The sequence below is a fragment of the Serinus canaria genome, chromosome 2, assembly GCF_022539315.1.
Source record: "Serinus canaria isolate serCan28SL12 chromosome 2, serCan2020, whole genome shotgun sequence".
Lineage (NCBI taxonomy): Eukaryota > Metazoa > Chordata > Aves > Passeriformes > Fringillidae > Serinus > Serinus canaria.
Window position 1 is genome coordinate 133,251,975 of NC_066315.1, and position 18,882 is coordinate 133,270,856.

An 18,882-nucleotide genomic window follows, 5' to 3' on the forward strand; every position below is an offset into this window, starting at 1 on the left:
TAGCAGGCAATCGCTGTTTGCATGTTTCTAACTTTTTTTTGTTCAAACAGAGTTGAACATATTGTAAATTACCTTTGTTTTTATACTTGTATTGTGTAAAAACCTTACAATTCATAGTAGGAATATAAACCTCCAAGTTTTTCATAGTTAAAGTTTAAACTCTACTTGAATTTGTGTACTGCAGTAGTATCATTGTGATTAAAACCATCCAAAGTTTCATCTTGATAATCTTGAGTCTTTTTAATTCTAGTGTCATTCTGTAAATGTGTTTCTCCAATCAATGTGTCCAATAAGTTAGAAGGACTTGTATCAGCCTCTCTGTTACTTTTGTGTAAAATTAACTAAGATAAATGATAGGTTTTTAAGGTCTCTCTAAATAAATAGAGAAGAGTTAAGAGTCAAGTTTTAGACAAAAATTGCTTTCAAACCTACCAGTTAAGCCCTGTGGTTATCTGGGAAGGATGTCTCCTTATCTCAGAGGAGCTGTTTAGTGTATTCTTCAGTGTGTAAGGTTTCTCTTTGCTAAAACCAGTTATTGATTAATTGTGAGGAATAAATAAATAAATAAATAAAACTTTTCTTTTGGGAAAGCAGGTGGTATTAATTTGCTTCCCCAGAAAGTTAGTTTCTTGTGTTTAACAGTGACTTAGTAGCATAACAGGTTGTTTAAATATAAATTAAAAATGGCTTTATTAAGAAAAATAGAAAACACATTTTTCCTACTGAAAAATGAAGAATAAGCTGGAATTTGAAGGAGAAAAATTACCACTTCTTTTCCCTCTCATTTTAGGGTACGGTCAATGGTGTGCTGCTAGTGACGCCAAATAATATAATGTTTGATCCTCATAAAATGGATCCTCTGGTCCAAGAGAATGGCTGTGAAGAATATGGCATCATGTGTCCAATGGAAGAAGTGATGTCAGCTGCTCTGTATAAGGAAATTGTGGACAGCAAAATTAAGGAGTCATTAAGCATGTAAGATAGAACAGTATTTGTAAAGCTTTAAATAAATTTAAACTGTAGCCACATTGTTGACCATAAAAAGCTAGCAAACCAGCATTTTCCTTCTTTTTCTTGTTAGGAAAGGATATCAAAGATTGGCCGGGAAAGATCCTATAGAAAGTTTGCTTTACCTTCAGTTCTCACATCCTATATATGATGCAGGATAAATCTTCTATATACATGGATTCTAATTTCCTCCAGTAGTCTCTTATAAAGATCTGTAGTACCACATCATTTCCTATGCCCCTTCCCACTATGGAAAGGGGCATAGGTTAGTAGATGTTGTTTGGTTCTTCAGTAACTTAAAAACTGGTGTTCACAATAAGAAAGTGCAACTTTGACAAGTTTAGGAACAAATTTTTATTGTTTAGCATTTTTCACTTGCTTCTCAGTCTTGTTGCTCTGACAAATGATTTAAACTAATTTTCTAAGATTTGTATATATAATCATGGGACTAGGAGTATATTTTTTCTCTTTATGGCTAGGGGAGGGACTGCATATTCACCTTAGGTGTAGTTTTTTTTGGAGTAAATACTGAATCTGGATTGGTGAGGTCTAAGCACTGGTGTTTAGTGCAGCAGGCATTTAAAATTAAATTTAAAGAGCATTATGAGAAATCTTTGTTCCATTTTCTCTGTTTTTTTATGGTGAGCTTTTGTATTATCATCAGAAAAAGATAAATAGATAAATTCTGTCTTGAAACCCAAAAAGGATTTTAAAAAAAATAATGTCCCTTTTACCTATCCCAGCCCATAAAGCACTAACATTTGCGGACTATGTCAGTTATCTAGCTGTAGGGAAGTGGGCTTCCGGGAGAGTGTAAAGCTGTTTGCTTAATATGTAATGCTATACCCTACTTAAAATAGTTCCATTTTTAAAGACCTAATAGTTCTTAAAAATATCCTCTTACAGTTCATATAGGTAAGCACATCTTTCTGGATAATCTTAACTATATGGACACTCAGAAGCAGTAATTTGCCTCAAACCATTTGTGAGCTCAGTTTTGGCATAAACCTGGGAATGAATGGGTATCTTGGCATGGTCTCGTTTGCTGCCCAATTGAAAGGGCAGCTGAAATACATGTAGCTACAGTAGTACTTTTGGGACTTTTGATGATGATGATGCCTTCAGCATAATTTTTTCTGGAAGTTTATTTTCCCAACTGAGTTTTAAAAAGTAGCTCACAGTTCCTATTTCAATTGATAGACAGTGGAAAGAATTAGATAACTCTATGCTTGAATCATGTTATTGCAGTTGCAAAACAAGTATTTTTCTAAAATGCTTAGTTTGTTAATGACTTATTGATGCCATTGATTTTTGTGCTCCTGTAGCACATGCATTTTCTCTTTTGTTTATAATATGAATGCCTGTGGAATGAAAACATGTCTGCTAATAAAAGGTCATGCTCTGCATTCAGAGGCCTGTATGCCATGTATGCCTTTGATTTATCTTTCTTGTCAGCTGTATAAACTAGTGGATGCTCACAGCTAGCATTTTCTTCAGTCTCTGCACATTTGTGCCTTAGCTAAATATGAGGCATATTTGTAAATTTGGGGGAAGAGAAAAATCTTTTAAATCTAAACAGGAGTTGTAACAGCTTCAGCTAGATCTGAAAAGACCTGTGTGTCTTGAGGTATTTGACACTTAAATCATGTTTTCTCTCTGGCTTTTTTCCTACATGTTCCACTGTTGTAGTTAACCTTCTTCCACTCTCCCAATTTTTACAACTGTCAAACCTGCTTAAACTTGGGGAAACAATCTTATTTTCAGTGTTCAGATTGTTGATATGGAAAATGGTCATAAGTCCAATGGATGCTTTGGTTCTTAAAACTAAAATTTTGTGTTGTATGCCTTCTGTATATAAGCCACAATCTCTGCTGAAACTGGACAAAAACATCTGACTGCATACAGATGTTTTACAGATTTCATGAACCTTACATTGTGCTTCTATAAGAGCACCTATAATGAGCATAATCCTGCAAATTTAAAGAAATGGCCTGGTCTAATACGTAATGATTTCTATAGCTGAATCCATGTGCTTTGTAAGCAAAATCATTCAGTCAACTAAAGCTTACTACAAGTTTCACGTTAATGTTTAGGTAAGAGGGTGCATATGCTTTGCAAACATCCTGAGTTTTAGCAGCATCTCAGTAATATGATCTAATTGATAGGAAGTTTTGTGAGACTGTGGAGTGAATTTATTGTCCTTCAAAACAGAGATTGATATACAAGCTTCTTCAAAGCATTTAGTACTAGATAAGGGAAGAGTTGGTGTGCTTCTGATAGCAAAGAAGTTGACATTGAGAACTCTAGTTATGAGTAAGTTTAAATATGAGAATTTTTTGTGATGGCTGTATACTGCCCAGGTTTTTTGTCAATAGGGAAAAGCTTGAGTTCTGTAGGTCTACTTGAGGGTGTTCACAGTACCTTTCTAGTTTTCCTCTTCTAAAAGTCATAGAATTTCTGGTTAGTTTATTTTGAAAAGCAGGTTAAGCAAGATTATTTCCTCTGAGTAAAATAAATTTTTATGCTTGTTTTTTTTTACACTATTTATCAGCATCTTCAGTTGTATCAGGTATTTGGGATTTATTTTGCCAAACAATGGTATCCTCAAAATTAGGTACCTGCTGAAGACACTAAACACTGTTTCAGGTATTTTCTATGGGCAAAATAGTGAGATATACTTTGATGGTTCCTACTATTCTGCATTTACTGGCTTTGATATCTGAGGTTAGACCAGATGATTCCTGCCATCCACATCTTATCTGTGAGCTAGGTGTCAGCTTCCTTGGAGGGTGGGACATGTCTGTACAATTGCACTGACTGCTTGGGGAGACAAAACCTAAAAAACTGTGGATGATTTTTACCTTTAGAGAATATGGTTGTGTGTAGATTTTTGTTGGTTTTACTTTGGTTTTTATTTTATTTTTACACTTTAAGTGCCTCTCACAATCTTGTTAGTTTCATAGGAAAGTTTCTTGTGAAAGTAATGTCATGAACTTGGAAGTCCCAGCTGTGTTGTGCTGGCAAAAGGTCAGCCACATTTACCGTTATGGTATGACATTTTATGCTTGTTTATTACTAATGCTCTGGATTAAGTTGGTTTTTAGGGTATTTGTTCGTTTTAAGAGCTTGATACTTTAGAGGTACTTGTTATAACAGCATTCTTATTTTGCTCAACAGAGATGTAGAACAGCTGTCAGTAAGGGAACTTGGCCATTCCAAGAAAGCTGCAAAGAGCAATACAGATGACACGGATTCCAGGGTTCGGGACACAGGCAACGACAGTGCTAGTACTGCCCCACGAAGCACAGAGGAGTCTCTTTCAGAAGATGTATTCACAGAATCAGAACTCTCTCCAATACGGGAGGAACTTGTTTCCTCAGATGAGCTTCGACAAGATAAATCTTCTGGAGCATCATCAGAATCCGTCCAAACAATAAACCAGACTAGTGCTGAATGTTTAACAGTCATTTCAGACTCCAATGAAGCTGCCAGTGACTTAAAGCCCAGTGCCGAAATGGTTGTAGGTGTTAAACAGTTTGGTACCCACTTAAGTTCAGAAAGTGCTAAAATGTCTATAAAGGGAGGACAAGAACCTGCTGAAAACACTGCAGATGTCCTCCAGCAGTCTTTGCAAAGATCACAGGGTAGTGAGGAGCACAGCAAGGAGACAGAAGGGAGCAAGGATCGGGGTTCCTCACCAGGAAAAGAAGCAGATAATGAGACGGAAGAGGCATGTCCAGGTTGTGAAGATACCACAGACTCTCAAAAGAAAGAGACACCTAGCAAAGGAAAAGTAGTGGGAGAGCAAAGTCAAGACTCAGAGGCAGAAGTTGAAGAGCTCCGCAAGCTCTGGAAGACCCACACTATGCAACAAACAAAGCAACAAAGAGAAAACATGCACCAGGATTCCCAAAAAGAGATCAGTCAGAAAGCTGTATCTGCAGGAGATGGGCGGTTAGAAGGTGAGTCAGTGGGTATTTATGGGTACAGTATTAACCCTCAGATTTAAAATATAGCACCCTCCAGTTTAATGGAAATTTTGGATTTCTTTCATTCTGTACACCATATTTCTCCATGTGCTGGTTATATTTCTCACTGGCTTGAAGATATTCCAAAGTTAAACTTTACATAAACTTATCAAGAAAATATTTGATGCTTTCAGAACGCTGTTTCACTTGCATCTTGTCTTACTTTGATGCTGACTAGAACAAGGTTAAGCATCCAAAGAGCATGATTCAGGAAAAATAAGGGCTAGATATTAGGAAGCTAGTGCTGTGGATACAGTGAACAGCTAGGTTTTATTTCTTGAGTACCTTGATTCTTCTGCAAAGATCAGGGTCCTGGGATTATTAGTTGGAAGTTACCCTTAAAGTCTGTTGAAGTTTTTATCATACAGAAATATATGCCTTTAAACCACTTAAATATGTTTCTGGATGATTTTAAATTTGTTTTCTAAAAAATTCAGCAGTTACTTTCTGGTGTCTTCCCATCTTACTAATGGAGATAAATGAACTATTTGTTTTAATTGTGCCATATTTGGGGGACTAGAAAAGACTATTAGTGTGTGACAGCCATTAAAGATAAGTGAAGTGCATTTGAAGGTTAAATTCATTATGTTAATTACTAAAGTTGAAATTATATTGAATAGAAGTACATTCTTTGGTTAACAGAAGTTCCTCTACACTTCAAAATCTTATATAATAGTTTTTGGTTTTGGTTTTTTTTTTTGGTTGGTTGGGTTGGGGTTTTTTTCCTTCTTTTAAGGAAGTAACTGAATTTTGAAATTTGAAGCAGATGAATACTTGCATCATTCTGTGATAAATTTGGCTTTTATGCCCTAAATATTAGAATTATATCTAACACTTCTGGCTACTTTCTAATATATTTACTAATACTACTTTCTAATACCTCTAGCAGATGTCAGCTAGCAGTACTTGCTTGTTGTGACTTGAAAAAATTCAGGTTCTAAGTTTTCTTTGGCAGAATTGCTGCTTTTCTTACAAATGAATATTTGTAACTCAGTTGAATTAAATGCTTTAGTTTTGGGGTTTTTTTGTAAGATTGTATCAGTGACTGACTGCAGGTTGTGTGTTATGTGATCTGTATATTTGCAGAGTAAATAAATATATATAACCAAAAAAGTGTCTGCATCCAGTCCTGCAGAAGAGTGGTGGCTAGAAACCTTATATACACATAGTGCTGCTGCCTCACTCAGAGTTGAAGGGGTAAAGTACAAAGAAAAAAACCACAAAAAGCACAAGATGTCTTTTGGAGATTTGTACCAATTCAGTCCAACTTCAGTAGGAATAATTGCATCTCTTATTCTTGCATGTTGTGTTAGCAGAATGCAAATAAATGAATAAATTATGAAGTAGTATTTCTCAGCCAGATTTGGTGAAGCTTCTACAGATTGGGTGAAGCTTCTACAAGTATGATTAAACAGAACCAAGGAAAAGCATAGGTCTGTCTGCTTTATAACTCTTGAAAAACATTAGACTGAATATGGTATCTATTAGTAGTAGGTCACCAGGTCATTTAAAATTTGAAATATAGTAAACACTTTCAAGTAGCCTTTCTCAAAATAAAATGCTGAAGTAGTCATACTAGGAGTTTGGGATCAATAACTTACCTAGACAGTCTTTTTGTTACTTTCATATAGCAGGAACTTAGTTGAATTTTTTACCTTTTTATGGCAGTTTTGAGAATTTAGGTTTTGAGAACTATTGTTTTTTGAGCTTTGCAGAGGCCAGATATTTGAGTTTGAAATTAATGATCTGAGTGTTTGTTCTGAATGTTGAGGTGATGCAATGCAAGTAGATACTTATGAGTAGACACATCATGTTTGGAATAACTAAAAAGGTCTCACTTGAATCTACGTATAAACAATTTAAAATATCATTAATGATAACATGTCAAAATATTTGCTGCTTAGCTGAATACTGACAGAGATTGAAAGAAAAGACAAGAATGAGACGCAGTAGCCATTGCTGAAATCTTTTCTCATTAATTCTATATCAAATATGCAAGAAGATATGGAAGAACTCACTAAAATAAAAGGCTTCTGAAATAGTCATGGTGAGACTTGGGGCAGAGCTAAATTGTTTGTTTTTATTTTACCTAATGTCTGGAACCATAATCCCACTTCTCTGAGCTCAGGGAAGTCCTAATCTGCTGCCTCTGAAGGACCAAAATCACAAATACCAAATAATTTGAAGAGTATTTATCTAACACTGCCACAGAGTTTGCATGCCAGTCCTATTAACGAGGCTTTTTTATTTATTTTTGTTTGGTTTTGGTGGTTTTTTTTCCAATCTGGCAATTTATCTTTGAGCTTACACATTAATAAAATACTTCCAAATAATGCATGTTATTATGGATAATTTACTGTACTATATGCTGCAGGTATAATTCTAAAATGTTGACTGAAAACATGACAGAAAATTAGGAGGCATACATTTAAATAGTTACTAGAAAAAAACAGTGTTTTGTGGAACAGTGCTATTCTAAACTTCATGGTAAAAAATCTCATTGAGAAAATGTTTATAGAGCAAGAAGGTGATGCTTTCTGTGCTTAGTGGATCTGTGGTAAAGATGTGTCCTGAGAAACTGAAACTTATCTGTATATACATGTGATACCAGAGCTATGATAAAGCCTTTATTGTCATAAAATAAATTACATTTTCCTTGCTTTAAAAAAGCCTCTTGTGGCTGGAGGATTTAGCAAATATAGTAAAAAAAGAACTTTAGGAAGGCTTCTTTCTTTACCTTGTGCTGAGTTGACAATTCAGACCTTGAGGGTAATCATATAACTCTACTAGTTCAATTAAATATACTACGAGAGAGAAAAATCCTGTACTGCAAATCCAGTGTACCTCATCCTGAAGTGGTGTTTATACCATTGAGGTGTTTGATGTAGCTAAAAGATTAAAATTCATCTTAATTCTGTATCAGTAAGGCCAGAATGTTTTCCCTTGTAAATGATAAGTAACTAACAAACAGCTCTGACACATGTGAATCAAGTGTATTTTACACAGGTTTTTTTAATACATATTTAACACAGTATCTTTTTCATATACGTGGGATAGCTGTTTAATAGTGGGAGGGTAGTGATTCAGTGTTGAAAGTATGCATCAAGAACACTGTCTGAATACTTGCAAGCTTGGATGAAATGCTGTAGCAATGTGATCTGTAGTTGGAAGCAGAAATGAATGTTAGAATTATTTAGTGGGTTGTACTCTGAAGTTAATTCTGCTCTTGTGATATTCATAACAAAAAAGGGCAGGTTATTATTACTACTTCTCTTGCCCCATCTCCCACTGCTTACTTAAATAATTGTTCTATATCCCTCAATTGTCTGTTATAAAATTAATTAATGATTTTGTTAAACTCTTTGTTACCTTGTGGACAGCTTACTTTGTCTTTATTGTTAGGTTCTTCTGTTATGAAAGAAAAAAGACGACATCGATCTCACAAGTTTCTGTGTCTCAGGGTTGGAAAACCCATGAGAAAAACATTTGTTTCTCAAGCAAGTGCAACAATGCAACAGTATGCACAGAGGGACAAAAAACATGAGTACTGGTTTGCTGTTCCACAAGAAAGGTAAGACAGAGGCAAACTGTAAAAATCAGCAATTGCCCATAGGTGTTTGAGCTTTGCATTTTTTCTGCACCATGCAAAATTTTGCAGCACCTGTACCTCTCTAAGTAATCACAAAAAAGGGTCTGAGGATGTTATTGATTGGCTTGTATTGTATTTGCCATTGGAGTACCTCATTACCTTACTGACATTTTACTGATTTACTTGAGTTACTTGTGAGTTTGGCAAGTAGTTTCTTACTATATTATTTAGGCTCTTGTTTGTAGCAATTAAATTACAAAAGAAAGAGTCAGGTGGTGTCTGGTGGAGGAAGTAAGTTCTGCAGCAAAATTTGTGTCTTTATCTGTGCTTCCCATTATTTGGGAACTTTCTAAAAATCCTCTCTGAGTTCAGAAGAGCTACCTGGGGTTCTTTTGTCTTATATTTGTATATGGAAGGTGAAACCTTGCACCTTAAGCATGTCTACTGGAAAAATACCTGAATTTATTGAATTCAGTCAAAGACATGAGATTTTTCATGCTCACTCACTGGTACAGCCTTGTATTCTGAAATGATCTTCATTGCTAGGAAACTCTGACTTCTTTTCAGCCCTGAAGTGGTTTTTAGGGGTGTTACATCCTTGTCAAAGAGTGGGGTGAAAAGAATGAAACAAATAACTTTCAGTTATCATCTGGTGTAAATACCTACCCACAATGATCAAGTCACTTTTCCATCTTTTCTTTTGAGCTGAATGGCATAGAATGTCCAGTTGGGGCACTGCAGTTGAGGACAGATATGGATCAATTGGAGAGAGTCCAGAGGAAAACAGCAAGACTATTTAATGCCTAGAAAGTGTAACATATAAAGAAAATTAGAAGTAAGTGGGGTTCTTTAATCTAAACGAGAAGAGGTTGATTACAGAAATAAAATTATTTTATACAGAAATTGGCTGCAACAAGAAAGGCAGTAGTCTTTATTTTTTTGTCCACTATGGATGGAAATGTGTGATGGACTTAAATTATATCAAGTATGGATACTTATTATGAGTCTATGGTAGTGCATCACTAACCTGCTTTTAAACACCACCCCTGCTACATCTTAAGTGGTAGAGAGGATGCAAAGTTTTGAGTCATAAGGTCTGTCCCACTAATGCTGTTGCTGTTAATTCTGTCTAGGCCAGGAGTTCTCTTGTAGTTACAGTTAACTCAAATCTGCTTGTTCTAGAAGTTTCATATTTAATTTGAAAACATAAATGTTTCCTATATGGCAATGATGTCTAGATTAGTTGATTAAAATGATTACTGTCTCTTTGATTCATTTTCTAATGTAGCAAGTACTTACCTTCAGCATAAAGCAGAATTGATCACCTATTTTGGAAGAAATGTTTTTTATTTTTCAGTCTTTACTGACCTCCTTGGAAATTATTTTTGTCTGTGAAGGGTCTCTCTAATTGAATGGGGTAGTATACTATCAGTATCAGTTCTTTATTCATTCAATGTGTGTTCTATGTTTTCTGTAAAGAAGAAGCTTTGTTCTCATAGTGGGGTGTTTGTTTTCTTAATTTGGTGTTGACCTTGCTGAATGCTAGTCTGCATAGATGAAAATACTTTGTGCCAATCCAGTTGTCTTTGTCACTGAGTGGTACAAAAGAGAGAAAAGCATTATTTCAGTGTTCTTACTCTCAAAGATGCCAGTCTGGGAAGGAGAGTCTTATAGTTCCTTAAGCATCAAGTTTCATGTACTTTTTCCTAACTTTTATTTCTGCTATAATTGTACATAACTCAAAGTTCTTGAAAAGCTAAAATTGGGACTTAAACTTTCATACTTGCATGACAACTTAAAATTGATGACTCATTCAGTCCATGAGGATTCTGTAGCTTCTTGTTTTGGACTTCTGTGATAGAATTTACCTAAACTTATGCTTCCAGAATGTTTTATTCTTTCCTACTGCCAGAGAAAGATTTGCCCCTTTTTTCTTTTTCCTCCCCTTTTATCATAGGTATTTAGGGACCTCAGTCTTAACAAGTGTGATTCTGGATAACTGACCCTGTTCAGAGGCAGTTAGTACTTACCCGTGTGCAGAAATCTTTTGGGCAGTGGTGCCTGAAAAATATAACTGCACTTTTGAGAAACTTTGCAGTTCTGTGTCTCTTGCTGTTCTTCAAGTGTTCAGTTTTTCAGGGATTATTAAGAAAGGGAGAAGGAAAGGCTCAAATATTATTCTTCATGCTAATACAATACCCAGATATAGCAAACATCTCTGGAGAAAGACATAAGGAATATTCAAACTCTTGCAGCCAGAGCCATAAAGCTCTAGCTCTGACTCTCTTTTCCATGATCAAGAGATACTAGTGGATGCATTGCAAGTACTTTTCCTGAGTGCTCTGTCTGTGCACCTGCAGCAAATACAGAATACACTGATATCTCTTAGGGTTGCAATTAATTTCCTCCTGTGAATTTGGGTGATTTTGCTCTTCTAACTGGAGAACAGTACCGTTTGTGGCAGATAACTTAAAATGAGGTAACTTTGAATCTTGATACTTACTATAGTTAAAATAGTCTGTAGTTTAGGATTTTATGATTAATATATATATGTACGTGCTTTCAGAAGTCTTCCCCCACATTTGTAATACTTCCCACAATTTGTAGAATTCAGATTATGTCTTGGAGGTGGTCAGCTATTCTTCAGGCATAGGGAAAACAAACATGCAGACATGTTTTGAATTCTAATTTTGTTTGGTTTTATGTAACTCTTTCTAAATAAGATAACAAAAGTCTCTGTTTTATTTTGGAAGTTATTTCAGTTTTAAGCACAGGTATCCAATGGGACAGAAGTGGTTGAAAGATCATACTTATATGTGAAATCACAGCTAATCTATTGCCAACTTGTTTCCTGTTTTTTTTCTCCAGAGTCAGCTTCATATATTTAAGAATTAAAAAAACCCTAAAGAACTAGCTAGGCTTTTTCCAAATGTGTCTCTAATATCTAGTAAAATATGAAATAGTATTTTTATTGTAACTTTAAATATTTAATATTATTAAACATCACAAACTTACTTTATTTTTTTTTTCTGTGTCGTAACTTGACTTTTCTAGGACAGATCACTTGTATGTCTTCTTTATCCAGTGGAGTCCAGAAATATATGCAGAAGATACTGGGGAGTCTCTTCGGGAACCTGGATTTATAGTGGTAAAAAAGAAGGAAGAGCCTGAAACTAGTGAAGAATCAAGTACTGAAGATGCTGCTAAGGAATGGGAGGTAAGGAAGAGCAATATCAAAGATTTTTTTTTTCCTACACTCATTAGAGCATATTAAAATAGTATTAAATATTTTCCAAGAGGAAAAGAAAAAACCATCTTATAAGTCTGATTATCATGATCATGGCTGTTCAATTTATGCCATCCTAATGCTTTACTCTAACTTCAGATCAGGGCAACATTTCACAATTCCAAACCATTTTTATATGGAGCAAGTTGTAACTTAAAACTCCTAGGGAAAGGAATGTGAGTACAGTACCAAATTTGGAATTATGGTGAAGCAGACTTAATTTTCAGTCTCATAAACTGACAGTTTTCTGATATTTATTATTCCTGTTTTTAGTGTTCAGTTTATTGTTTATTAGTAAGTCTAAAAAAGGAATGGGACACAAAAAAGGAAAAGAACAGCTATTAATGACATATCTTTGAAATAATTTAGTAATTAATTCTTCAGTTGTGACTTATTCATGCATTATAATGCTATTGACTGTATTTTAGAAATATATTGCAACTGGAACTATTTCTTTTTTTTTTAATAATGAGCACATTTCTCTCATGTGATTCTGTGTCCACTGTGTTTCTATGGACACATCTTTACACGTCTACGTGGTTTTGTTTTGTAGTGTACACGCAGTTAAAGCACTTCCAGTCTTGTACATTCAAGTGTTGGTCAAAAGTTTGATGATTCTTGTCATATATATATATTGTAGAAGTATCCCATCAACACTGTTTAATTTGAGTCTTGGGACAGCAATTGCAATCTCTGACTGTATGATTTCTTTTGTTTTTCTTCCCCCTACCCTGCAGTGGAACATGTTGAAATTAAGGAGGTCTATACTGTTTTATGTAGAGCGTGAAAGAAATTTTAAAGAACTGCAATAGTCTAACTACTATAGTAGTTAAATACTAGTAGGTAGTAGTATTCTACTTAGCTCCAAAACTTAGAACCATAGAACTCTGGATTCAGAGTTGAAATGTATCTAGCTGAAGAATTAGGCCATGGTTGCAAAAGATTCCGTACAACTCAGTGATTTTGTGTTGAGCATTTTTGCTTTGAGACATTGAAATTAGTATCATAAAACCACGTCTTTTTAACTTTCATATTTTCAGCATGTGTTACTTGAGTTTTTACTAGCAGTGTATTTTGGTGCTAACTCTTCCTCAAAGCCTTTTTAAGTATTTGGAGTTTTAAATTTTTGCATTTTGGAACAAGGGTATCAGTGAATAGTGATCTATATTATGGTTTAAAGCACAGTATATCTCTCCTTTAGTGAGCTCTAAAGTAATTTGACACCTTAATATAACTACAGAATAATTTCCACAGAAGAGAGTGAAAATATTTTTTTCAGGATGGAATGTTTTTTTCGTGATGGATTTTAGAAACTAGTTCTGAAAATAGTTGAGGCAATACATTTTTTACAAGTATCAAAATCTGTAAGTTATTTACCACAGAATTAGGCCACACCTTAAGCCTGTATTTAGGTCTTCTTTGGAAACAGTCATAGGAAACATTTCAAAAATATTGTAATTTCTATGTGTTATGTGAAATTGTCAAGCCTGGTTTTCTTAATGTTATCAAATAATTTTCTGAAATTATATGATAATGTGATTAGTGAGATGGATAACTTTATTTTAAAAGTTTATGCAAGTACAAGAAATATGCAAATGTGGTCTTATGTGCATTTTAATTTGTGTAATGTGACTTCTTATGACTGACTTTTAGCACAAATTTGAAAGCTCTTAAAAGGTTTTTAATCAGAGATGTTTTACAGTAGTAGATGGTTTGAGCTGTTGTTACATAGAACTGCATTTTAGTGGCTTTTAACATGTGTGCTAGAAAATATAAGTAAATATGGGGAATTGTAGCCATTGTTGTCATACCCATTATTTCCACTGAATTTCAGTCATTATTTTCAATCAATGTACTTCCTTCCTTCCTTCAATGCAACGAGCTTTTCTTCTGTCAGTTTTTGCTCCAGGTGCAATCTAAAATAGCAGGTGAACAGTATAATTGAAGCATTTTTCTGGGTATTTGGCTGAAAAACAGGCTGCCTTTTTCAGATCACGAGGGTAGGAGAACTCTGGGTGGAAGGGAAGTGGAAATGTACAAAGTACCGTTCATTTAGCAAAGGATGAAGGTAGGGGAGTACTTTTCCAAATTGTGTTCTTCCTGCTGTCATTGTACAGTATCTTAAAACTAGAAGAACAGGGAAGAGGATTAAGGGGTAACCCAGATGTGGTGCTCTGAAACAGCTTTTGTTTCTTTGCAAGTTCTGTTAATACATTCCGGTGCAGCTTTTTATCAATAGACTTTGAGAAACTCTGTGCTTGTTTAGTGGAAAAGAAATTATGGGAAGAAGTAATAAACAAAGGCAAAAATCAGTAACATGAAATAAGTAGTAGGTGTTGGTTTATTAATTATCAATGAGTAGGACTGAACGCTTATTCAAACTTCAGTTTTTGTCTGCTTGCTTCTACTTCGATCAAATTGTGCATAGTGTCAGGGAAAAGTCCAGCAATTGCTTTAACTTTCTCTTTTTGTGTGATGCCCCCTTGATAGAAAATTGACTTACTAGAAATAACTATGAATCTACTGCTGTCTCATGTTACCATCAGTAAAGGTGACTAATTCACAGGGTCTGAAACACTCTGAGGCACTTTGCAGCTGCTGTTGCTGATGTTGTTACTCAGTATTTGTCTTCCTGCCTGTGTCATTTGCAAAGCTTTATAAAAAGGATATTTTTTCACTTAAGATCAGCCCTTACTATAGACTTGTCTCTGGTACCCACTAGAAATGAATAGGCAATAACTTTATTTAATATGCTATCTAAAAAATGAAAGTGATGCTAAATTCTCAGTTGTGTTATCCCTATCTATTTTTCTCGACTATCTCTTTTATCTTGTACTTTGGTGAATGGGCTTACACCAAGAAAGAGGGTGTTTTGACTTCTGTGGGGTTGTTGGGTTTTTTGTTTTAGTGCTGGTTTTTTTACCATCTGTACTGAGCTATAAGGTATATTTATCTTGGTATTCTTTTTTTACTTGATGTGTCTAAGTTCAAGTGCTAATGGCTTTCCATATCTGTTAGCACAAATGATGAATACTGTTATGTGTTAATAAACAAACTTGTTCTCCTAAGCATATTCTGTACTTGCATCTAAACATGGCAAGACTTGACAGCAAGCTGACTCCTTCTGTTGTGCAATGTCTCAGAAACAATTTTCATTGGTACTTATGGTCTAATCTTTTTTCCTTTTTAAGTTCAAGTAGTAGGTTCCTATTTAAACCTGGCATCTGTTAAGGAAACACTTGAATTGCTCTGCATTACAGTAATTTTTGTTTAAAGCATTGATTCTTTCTTTCCCTTCCCTGTCACTTGATCTCATTGCCATTATTCAAGACTGAGTCCTACTTAGTGTCCATGAAAATAAAAATACTCATTTACGAAAATATAAATACTCATTCACAAATATTTGAAAACAGGAAATTTCTTATGACCCACTAACTGGTCTTCAAGTAGTTGGAAGCTCATCAGTTTGATTTTTTCATTAACTTTGTTAACTGTGGAGGAAATACAGAAAATTTGATTTTAAACTGTCTAGAAGGTAATTTCCAAAATGAAGCTTGAGTTGGTAGATACTTGCAAATATTTTTTCCTAGACATGGTAGATCATGTCGTGGACTTGCATTTCATAGTAATTACCATTGGTTTTGCCTATTGAATGTCTGTAGGAAACATGGACACAATGCTTCTGGAAAGCAGTAACTCACTTGTCCAACTGAGTTTCAGTTAGAACTTAAGATGTGGTTTGAAAATGCTTGCTAGATCAAGCATTAGTTGCAGTTGAAGTTCTGTCTTCTTGAAATGGTATTTGATTTGGACACTCAGCCATGCAATGTTACTGAACCTGTAACTTCTGGAGTGTCTCAGAATTCTATTTCTGTGTATTTATGGAAATGTGAAGGCCACAAACAGTGATTGTCTCCTGGTTAGATAAGCACTTATGTCCAATATCCCAATCTTGAAGCCTTTTTCAGATGTTAAGTTCTTTATTGGATCTGGACTGGAACCTACAATGTTTCTATATTAAAGTGGATATTGCAGTTTTAGAATGCACAGCTATCTTAATTTTTTTGTTTTCTTAATCATGTTCTTTCTGTAAATTTGCTTCCATTCTTTGCTGTATACTTCAGTGCTTGGATGCCGGTGCAACATCTGTTTGTTGTGTCTTGCATTTTAAAATGTGATATGAACATAATGCTATATGACAAGTTGGATAATACTGGATGAGCAGAGAGAAGAGGAAGCCTGAAACTTGTAGGCTTCTTGAATGAAACATTGCACAGGATGTGTAAAGATGAACCATGCTAACAGTCTTCAGAAGAAGAATATTTTTTTCCAATATGTTTCTGGAGCAGTTGTCTCTTTATGATAATGAATTACAAGCTAGATGGTTATTTGGTTTTTACGTTGTGTATTGTCAGTTAAGAAATTGGATGTGTCACTATGCATGTGTTGCTGTGCATTACCACAGAATTTCTAATAGGCTTTGCTCTTTTACTGGAGGATGAGGCTCTTCAATTCTAGCAGTCATGTGCTATAGTAGAAGAATTTGTTGTGGTTGAAGAAAAGGACTTTGGTGCCTATTTACATAATCCAATGCTCTCTGCAGAGATTGGTAACTTTCATTCTTCGCAATTTCATTCTTTTGCAGTTAACTTGAATGATATTGTACTGTCTCTCAACTTCATGCAGTAGGATACTTCTTGTTTTGCTGTATTTATTGTCACTACCTAATCTATTTCAAATCTATTTATAACTTGTAAGTGAAAATTCAGAGGTTTTGATGACTTGGAGCTGTCCTGTAGTTGGAGTCATGAATGTGCAGTTGGCTAATTGATTTCTTGGATCTATTAGAGGAGTCTGGGATGGTCCCTCTGCTAAGAGTTAAAGCAGAGCCATTCAGCTAAAAAGCTTGTGCTTTTGAGATTCCTAATGGCTTTCAGCATACCTTTGAAAATCCTCAGGAAAACTTTGTGATGGAAAAATACTTCTGTTTTTTTTCTTTTCCCCCCTCCCTTTCCTTAAGCTGTTGACAGGAAACAAAGGATGACTTCTCAATTTAGACTTCCTTTCTTATGGAAACTTTCTCAGCCAACTAAGAAGTTGTGCCAGTCCATGTTGTATTGACATACAGGAGATAGCTTTTTGTAATGTTTAAGTGTTTCTTGTGCCTGTAGAGGGAAAAGGGATCAGACCTCTTTTACCTGTAATTGAATGTTAGTTTCACCTCCAATAATTTTTACAAAGACTTACTTGTACTAGAAGACAGACTAGTTATTTTGTATAGAAGCCAGTACCTGATTTTTAATATTTTTATTTCAACTGCATTCGAACTTCATTCCTCCTGAACTTTACACTTATTCATGTGGAATCAAGAGCAAGGTGCAAATAAACTGTAAATAAACAGGCTCCTTCCTGCCTGTCCTGTTATCTTTCTGGGCTAACCTCTGCCTCTTAAGAGGGGTGGAGCATGAGGAATATATTTTCTACTAATGTAACCTCACTCAAAAATCATGAGTGTTAAATGTAGGGATTGTAGAACTCAGTGTGACAACTTTTCTGTTGCTGTGGTATCAGGATGTTGTTAGTGACTATGTGAAACAAAATAGTTCCTTCTTATCCAGCTGCAAAAACCTTTTTCCACACCTGGTGTCGTCTTCCTACTGAAGTTGAGGGTTACTGCCCTGTTTCAATGTTATGTTATCTTTCATGTGATCACTTGAAATCTGGTATGGCAAAAGGTCTAAACCAGGTAATTGGTTTGGAATGGAAATAAGACATTCCATAAGTTGTACCTTTATTTGTTGTCACTCTGCTTTTTCTCTGTTGCTGCTTAAGTTTTTTTTTTTGGGGGACAGATTAGTTTATTAGAAGAAGCGACGTAGTGAGGTAAAATCCTGAAAGGACTATGCACATTGATTGTGTAGAGATGTTTATCTTGGTTATGAATTGACAATGACAATAACAAGATTATCATTCAGTGTAATTAGATACATGTTCTGTTGCTCCATTGTCTATGTAAGAAATAGGTGGATGCCCTTAAGTGGTTGCTGCTGTTCTGCACGGGTCACGTGTGAGCTGGTGCTCCTCATTAAATCTTTTATTAGGAGCACTGATGGCAAGGCCTACGTTAATTGCAGCAAGATATGAGATTCTGATTCCAGTTAACAGATCTGTACTTTAATCCCCAAATGCATGAAAAAATAAAAGGGCAGTTTATTAAACTTTAACTAAGTGTTACTACTGAGGTCAGAGTTCTCATGTGGGCTTCTTTCAGTGGCTGGGGTGGAGATTTTGTGACAATTTTGCCACTTCCCTGAGTGTGCTGTGTCTGTGCTGCTCAGGTTCTGCCACTCCCTCTGCAGCAGATGCTCCCAGCTGAGGGTACCTGCAAGCTCCTGGGGGCAGCTGCTGCTGCAGGGCTGAGCAGCAAAAAGTGTCAGGGGGGTCTCATCAAGTTACTTGTGCGTTCATTCCCATTAAACTTGGCAGCTGTAATTAAGTGAAAAAGTGAGTTGCTCGCTTTTCTTTTGAGCAAGTTTTTAAAATCCTTTTGAGAAGCTATGAGAAAAGTAATTTTTATTCAGAGAGAAGCTTTAAACTTATAAGCAAATTGTTAAAATTGTTTAAGATTAAATGTTGCTAAAATTGTTTAAGATTAAATGTTGCTGAATCCTGAAAAAGGATTCAGTTATGCAGATTCTTTTCTTCCTTCCCAGAAACAATGTGTTGGCTTGTGCTAGGGAAGAATTTTTTTTTTTCTTGAAGGACAGGGAACAGATGACTGATAAAGTAAGCTGTGGAAGAGTTATTTGTATTACTAGCTTTTGCTTTGAGCCCTAAAGGTTGTATTTCCAAAGAAAGTTTGAGATACTTTCGCTGCATATTCTCCATTCCTTTAACATTTTCCATACTTGGCAGAGAAGGGGGTGATGTCTGCAGCTTGTATTATATTTTTATATTGATGGTAATTCTCA

The 18,882-nt window shown here is 35.2% G+C and overlaps 1 protein-coding gene across 3 annotated transcripts in view; it reads left to right on the top strand.

Annotated features, from left to right (window-relative positions):
* OXR1 (oxidation resistance 1) overlaps nt 1-18,882 on the top strand; it is a 73,779-nt gene that overhangs the window by 31,230 nt on the left and 23,667 nt on the right. For all 3 annotated transcript variants that reach the window (XM_018913008.3, XM_050970460.1, XM_050970461.1), the window contains 4 exons: nt 791-975; nt 4,186-4,970; nt 8,439-8,607; nt 11,680-11,842. In XM_018913008.3, the coding sequence (XP_018768553.3) occupies nt 791-975; nt 4,186-4,970; nt 8,439-8,607; nt 11,680-11,842 (1,302 nt within the window). The remainder of the gene's footprint in view (nt 1-790; nt 976-4,185; nt 4,971-8,438; nt 8,608-11,679; nt 11,843-18,882) is intronic.